General features: G+C 48.8%; 1 protein-coding gene across 1 annotated transcript in view; it reads right to left on the bottom strand.

The window, feature by feature from the left end:
* Nucleotides 1-7,408, bottom strand: part of LOC116686626 (titin-like) — a gene marked incomplete in the record, with an annotated part of 242,683 nt that overhangs the window by 104,940 nt on the left and 130,335 nt on the right. The window contains 12 exon segments of the mRNA XM_032511647.1: nt 587-882; nt 1,122-1,273; nt 1,474-1,639; nt 1,872-2,019; nt 2,282-2,433; nt 2,982-3,111; nt 3,160-3,181; nt 3,299-3,467; nt 4,239-4,544; nt 5,375-5,804; nt 6,654-6,844; nt 6,996-7,125. Of these exon segments, the coding sequence (XP_032367538.1) occupies nt 587-882; nt 1,122-1,273; nt 1,474-1,639; nt 1,872-2,019; nt 2,282-2,433; nt 2,982-3,111; nt 3,160-3,181; nt 3,299-3,467; nt 4,239-4,544; nt 5,375-5,804; nt 6,654-6,844; nt 6,996-7,125 (2,292 nt within the window).

Genomic DNA, 7,408 nt, shown 5'->3' with positions numbered 1-7,408 from the left:
GGGGAGAAATCATCCAGGGTCAAATGACAGAAATCATCCAGGGTTTTCATGATTTGTTATGGTTTTTACAACTTTCTTTTAGCGTTTTGTTTTGAGATAAATCTCATGGATCTCGCTCTTAATCAACGCTCCACCTAAGGCCAATCAGCTGGTGGAGGCGGGCCCCTGCCTGCTCAACCAATCAGAATCATACACAACTTCCAAGGGCCAATCACAGTCACAACCTTGCTTTAAATCAGTTTCTCCCTTTGCTATCAGCTGTTGTTGCAGGAAAATAGTCCAACCCCTCTATACCAACTATTAGGGGGTTGTGATGGTTCTACCCCTCTATACCAACTATTAGGGGGTTGTGATGGTTCTACCCCTCTATACCAACTATTAGGGGGTTGTGATGGTTCTACCCCTCTATACCAACTATTAGGGGTTGTGATGGTTCTACCCCTCTATACCAACTATTAGGGGGTTGTGATGGTTCTACCCCTCTATACCAACTATTAGGGGGTTATGATGGTTCTTTAGATAAAAACATGATAAACGTGCGTCCTGATCTTCAGATAACCGCTGTATTCGGCGTGTTCTCCGTACCGAGCACGTTGAGCCTCATCTCCTTGGCGGCCTTGCCGAACATGTTGGAGGCAACTAGGGTGTAGACGCCCGTGTCGGGCCGCTTGCCCTGCTGGATCAGCAGCGTGCAGCTGTCGTCCGACACCAGCTTGTTGATGTGCTCATCGTACTGCACCTCCACCTGGGCGTCCGGCTTTAGGGGCGGAGCCTTGAACCAGGTGAGCGTGGGGAACGGACAGCCGCGGATCTTCGCCACGATGCTGATGTCGGCGCCCTGCTCCACCTCCAGGAACTCCTTCAGCTCGATGGACGGAGCGCCTGCAGCACGCAGGAAACACAAAAAAACATGAGAAATCATCAATCAACATGCCAGACTTTCTTCTTCCACCGACTATGCAATACTTATATATATGTATAATACTTGGTATTTAATATTTAACCATTTAATCTCATTACTATGCAGTATTTAATACTCAGGACTTTTGATACCAATACCTATAATATTTGCATAATGTTTATACAACCCCCCAACAACCCCCAACACCCCCCCCCCTTACAGGTCTGGTCCTGGGCAACAATGGGTCCCACGGTGGTTGAGGGGCGGCTGGGTCCGACCGAGTTGTGCGCCATGACCCTGAACTCGTACTCGTCTCCCTCTGTCAGGTCCTCCACCCGGTAGCTGGTGGTCTCCACGTCTCTCCGGTTACACCTGCAGGGACAGGGAGGGACAGGACGTTACAGGGAGGGACAAGGAGGGACAGGAAGTTAAAGAGAGGGACAGGGAGGGACAGGAAGGGATAGGAAGGGACAGAGAGGAAAGGTTAGGGACAGGGAGTTACAGACAGGGAGGGACAGCCAGGGACAGGAAAAGAATGAGAGGGAGGGACAGGAAGTTACAGGGAGTTGTACCTCCTCCAGGACTCCTTCTGGGCGCTGCCGGCCTCCCAGCAGAGCAGGTCTACGCTGTAGTGGGTCACGGGGGCGCCGCCGTCGTTCTTCGGCGCCTTCCAGGTCAGATGTACAGCGCCCCTCCTCACGCTCTGGATCTTCAGACGCGTGGGGGGGTCAGGGGGACCTGCACACACAGATTACATGATGCTCACATGATCATCATCATGATGGGACATTTGGAGAAAACCAATGAATCGTCTTGTTTTTAAACAAGGTGACTGTTAGGGACTGCACATGAAAAATAGCCTTCTGGATAACTGGCGTATTGACAGAAATGCCCATTAACATGCACCGTCCCTGTGTTAAATAGATGAATAAAACAGGTGGTGTTAGACCAGGATGGGGGGCAGACGTACGGATTGGATCCCTGGCCTTGGTTCCCTCGGCGGTCTCTGCGTACGGGCTGAAGCCGAAGCGGTTCTCGGCCCGGATGCGGAACAGGTACTCCTGACCGTTGATCAGGTCCGAGACCACAAGAGACTGGGCGGTGCAGGCGGGGTTCACCTGCAGGAGCAAGACAGCAGCACATCAGGTGATCAGACACATAGGCCCCGCCCACTCTCATAAAATAGACCACGCCCATTATCCTGATATAGGACCACCCATTCTCTTGATATACTGTAGGCCCACCCATTCTCCTGACATAGGCCCCACCCATTCTCCTACTATAGGCCCACCCATTCTCCCGCTATAGGCCCCGCCCACTCGCCTGATATAGGCCCCGCCCACTATCTTGCTATAGACCCCGCCCCTTCCTGGTGCGTACCTTGGTCCAGGCTTTGCCGGTCACCGTCTTCTCCTCAATGAAGTAGCTCTTGACTCTCTCTCCTCCGTCGCTCTCTGGAGGTTTCCAGGTGAGTCGGCAGGTTCCTCTCGTCACGTCACTCACCGTGAAGTCTCTGGGCGGCCCGGGCAGGTCTGCACACACACACACACACACACACACACACACACACACACAAACGTTACATATTGTATTGCTAAGGCTCGCCTAGCTAAACCCACCAGACTCCATGTAAATAAACAGTAATTTTAACATCGTAACACACCTTTCATTCAAAGTCGACAGAAACCAAAAATAAATATGAAAAGCTGTTTTTGGTCTTCTCTACACTTTCTCAACCATCACAATTCTAGTTTGTGTTGAAATAAACACATCACTTTACTGATTTAGATGTGAAAACATGTTGGCTCTGTACAGTCTAAAAGGACTGTTTTTTACATGGAGTCTGGTTGGTTTAGCGATAGCTACGTCATAGCTGTTTCTGGGAACCAGAAAGGTCTTAAATAGGTTTTGAAAGGTTATATCTCTGAAGGGTTAAGACACTTTTATTGGTTTTTATTAAGATTTATTGCTATTCAGATGTGGCCCAGGTAGTAGGCACACTGTTAAATGTTCTAGTTGTTATTATTGTAGTATATAGAACATCTAATATCTCTAATATTGTGAATGAAGCCCGGCGTACCGAGGACGTTGACCCGGACTTTGACCACTTTGTGCCCGGCGGCGTTCTCCACGTTGAGGATGAAGCGGCCGCTGTGGTTCATTTTGCACTCGGGGATGACGACGGTGGACGTAGTTGCCGTGGAGACAACCTGGGGGGGGGGACAGATCAGAAAACCGTGTTAAGTTGTCTTTCACACTTCTCCACACAGCTCAGAAAAACTGAGGGACAACAAATATTGAGATATTTGATGATAGTGTGAGTGTGTGTGTGTGTGTGTGTGTGTGTGTGTGTTGTGTGTGTGTGTGTTGTGATTAAAGGGCGCGCGACCGGTAGACGGGCAGGGTGGCAGCTCGTTCTTCTTCTCTGTCTCGGCGGTACCGTCGAAGGTCCAAGTCACTTTGGGGGGGGGGCGTCCGGTGATGGAGGCCAAGATCCTGATGCTGGTTCCTGCTCTGCAGTTCATGAGGTCTTGGGCCCCCACGTCCAGACTCACCGTTGGCTCGACTACACACACACAGAGAGAGAGACACACACACACAACCACACACACACACACACACACACAACAATGACAAAGTATTTCAACCTAAGCTCTAGTTTTCTTTAAAGGTTTCAGGTAAACTGTTGTGTGTGTGTGTGTGTGTGTGTGTGTGTGTGTGTGTGGTGTGTGTGTGTCTGTGTGTGTGTCTATGTGTGTCTGTGTGTGTGTATGTGTGTGTCTCTGTGTTGTTGTGTGTCTGTGTGTGTGTGTGTGTGTGTGTGTGTCTGTGTCTGTGTGTCTGTGTTGTGTGTTGTGTGTGTGGTGTTGTGTGTGTGTGCTGTGTCTGTGTGTCTGGTGTTGTGTTGTGTGTTGTGTTCTGTGTCTCTGTGTGTGTGTGTGTCTCTGTGTGTGGTGTGTCTGTGTGGTGTGTGTGTGTGTGTGTGTTGTGTGTGTGGTGTGTCTGTGTCTGTGTGTCTGTGTCTGTGTGTGTGTGTCGTGTGTTCTGTGTCTTGTTGTGTGAGTCTCTGTGTGTGTGTTGTGTGGAGTCTCCTGTGTGAGTCTTGTGTGTGAGTCTCTTGTGGGGCTTGTGTGAGTCTGTGCTGGTTGTGTCAGTCTTGTGTGTGTCTCTGTGTGTGTCTCTGTGTGTGATCTGGTGGGCGTCTCTGTGTGTGTGTCTTGTGTGTGTCTCTGTGTGAGGACTCTGTGGTTCTGTGTGTCTCTGTTGTGTCTTGTTGTGGTGGTGTGTGTGTCTGTGTGTGTCTGTGTGTGTCTGTGTGTGTCTGTGTGTGTCTTACCCAGGATGTCCTCCACCAGGATGTCCCCGGTCTTGGCGGGCTCCGAGCTGCCGGCTGAGTTGACGGCGTAGATCCTGAACCTGCACTTCTTGCCCTCCTTCAGGTTGGGGACGGTGACCTCGGTGGACGGGTGCAGCTTGTCGGGGGGGTTCACCCTCCTCCAATCAGAAGAGCCCTCCTCGTGCACCTCGATGATGTAACCGATGACGGGGCTGCCACCGTTCCGGTCGGGGGGGCTCCAGCCCAAGGTGATGCTGCTCTTCGTCTTGTCTTTAACCGTGGGGTGGCCGGGGGGGCTGGGGGGCTCTGGCGGGGGGGGGGAGTAGTCACGGTTACATCTCTGACCAATGACATCACTACTGATTATTGGACACTTTGTACAACAATAGCAACTAGGAAATGCATTTCCTGCAGAAAATGCGTGGGAATGCTGAATAGCTGAATTGCTAAAGCTAACCTGGTTGAATGGCTAAAATCAGTAAGAAGATGTTTAAGTAGTAAAAAAATAGGTGAAAAGGTAGGAATCCTTTCTTTCTTCTCTTTTAGACCTTTTCATCCCTTCCTCCATGTGTTTTTATCCCTTCTTTCTTCTCTTTTAGACCTTTTCATCCCTTTCTCCCTGTGTTTTTATCCCTTCTTTCTTCCTTTTTAGACCTTTTCGTCCCTTCCTCCCTGTGTTTTTATCCCTTCTTTCTTCCCTTTTGGACGTTTTCGTCCCTTTCTCCCTGTGTTTTTATCCCTTCTTTCTTCTCTTTTAGACCTTTTCGTCCTTTTCTCCATGTGTTTTTATCCCTTCTTTCTTCTCTTTTAGACCTTTTCGTCCCTTTTCATGTGTTTTTATCTTCTTCTTTTTGGAGTTTGTCTTTCTCTGTGTTTTTATCCCTTCCTTCTTCTTTTTGGACGTTTTGTCCTTTTCCTGTGTTTTTCTTCTTCTTCTTTTGGACGTTTTCGTCCCTTTCTCCCTGTGTTTTTATCCCTTCCTTCTTCTCTTTTGGACGTTTTCGTCCCTTTCTCCCTGTGTTTTTATCCCTTCCTTCTTCTCTTTTGGACGTTTTCGTCCCTTTCTCCCTGTGTTTTTATCCCTTCCTTCTTCTCTTTTGGACGTTTTCGTCCCTTTCTCCCGTGATTCTACTTACTGCAGGGGTCGAGGGCAAAGCGGCACTCGGTGGCCTCGCACGGGGGTCCGATTCCCGCCGCGTTGCAGGCGGCGATCCTGAACTTGTACTCAGATCCCTCGACCAGCTTGAGGACGGTGTACTGCAGCCCCTTCACCGAGGGCTTGGTGACGGGGGCCCGGTTTACCCGGCCCCAGTACACGGCGCCGCGCTCCCGCTTCTCCAGCCAGTAGCCCTGGATGCTGGAGCCGCCGTTGTCCAGGGGGGGGTCCCACGTCAGCGTCATGGTGGTCGCCGTGGCGGCGATGATCTTGGGGTTGCGTGGCGGTCCCGGGAGGCCGAACGGATCCCGCAGCTGCACCTTCTCCGAGTCGCAGCCGTCGCTCACGCCGTACTTGTTCTCCGCTTTGACCCGGAACTGGTACAGCCCGTTCACGTCCAGCTTGTAGACCTGGACACACAGACGGGGGGGGGGGAGGGGGGATTTGGGTTTATTGAAAAAAGTCCCCATTATAGGCTGGAAAAAAAATCCCAGGGTGGCCTTTATGTGAAACTCCTGGTTCATTTTATTAGATTAGATAATAATTAAATAAATAATAGTTAAAAAATAATTTCTTCATCCCACAACGGGGAAATTCCCGTGTAACAGGAGCAGTTTTTCACAGTAAAAAACAAGCAAAGGCATCATAGAGAAAGTATTTTTAAGTAAAGTGAGGCGGCCGTAGTACAAAAATATTGTAAGTGAGTGACATTAAATTAAATTGAGTAATACGTTATTAAATAAAATTGCAAAAGTAAGTCACCTTAATATAGAAGTGTGGCCATGATATAAATATTAGGTAAGTACTAAAAATGTGTAAAATAAGTAAAATAAATGTGTACAGATGTACAGCATTCTGTGTATATCTATATATATATATAGATATACACAGTATACATATATGTATATGTACAGTGGGGCTTGAAAGTTTGGGCCCCCCAGAACAAGAAGAATGTGTATTAATGTGCATAAAGTATAATATGTCACAAAAAGTTAGATTTTATTTCCATCATTTACACTTTCAAAATAAAAGAAATCAACAAAATGGCGTCTGCACCTATGTACATATGAACATATATAGATATACACAATACACATATACACACACACATATACATGTACACATATATATATATATATATATGTGTATATGTATCAGGTGGTGCAGGTGTGGTAGAGCGTGACAGTGACCTGTGCTGCCCCTCCTTCCTACCCCGGGGTGGGGTGGGGGGGGGGTGGGGTATCAGTGTTGTGTCTCACCCCGTATCGGCGGTCGATCAGGTTGATGGTCAGCAGCTCGAAGTCGGACTTCTTCTTGCTGGCGTCGCGGCGCTCCATCACGTAGTTGGTGAGCTCGCTGCCCCCGTTGTCCTCCGGGGCGTCCCACGTCAGGTAGCACGAGTCCGCCTTGATGTCAGAGACCACCAGGTTCCTGGGGGGGAGGGGCCGGTCTGGAAGGGCATCATAGATTATCAGTTATACAGGAATCAGACACACACACACACACACACACACACACACACACCACACACACACACACACACACACACACACACACACACACACACACACACACACACACACACACACACACACACTCACCGAAGATCTCCACGGGGATGGCGTGCTCAGCTCTGCCGAAGCGGTTCTCGGCGACCAGCCTGTAGGTCCCTTTGTCCCGCCTGATGGTTTGTGGGATGGCGATCTTGGTCGTCAGCGTTGTGCGGTTCACCTGAACAACACAACGCACAATTAATTATCACTCTCATTAATTAAGAACATTTAAACCCCGTGTTTCCCCGTTATTGAATATTTCTTTACATAAATAATGGATGATTCCAATGTTCTCCAGGTGACTTTAATTGTTACTTTCATTGAATGTTTTGGGTGTTTTATTTAATCTTTTAGCATTTAAATTCTGTTTTTTAATGTTTTCACACCAGTATCCGGACTAGACTCTGGCGTCTCCCCATCTGAGATCCACTCAACATCCTCTGATCTCAACTATCAGTCAA

The sequence above is a fragment of the Etheostoma spectabile genome, unplaced genomic scaffold (genome assembly GCF_008692095.1).
Source record: "Etheostoma spectabile isolate EspeVRDwgs_2016 unplaced genomic scaffold, UIUC_Espe_1.0 scaffold406, whole genome shotgun sequence".
In the NCBI taxonomy this organism is placed as follows: Eukaryota; Metazoa; Chordata; class Actinopteri; order Perciformes; family Percidae; genus Etheostoma; species Etheostoma spectabile.
This window is presented reverse-complemented; position numbering and strand designations above follow the sequence as displayed.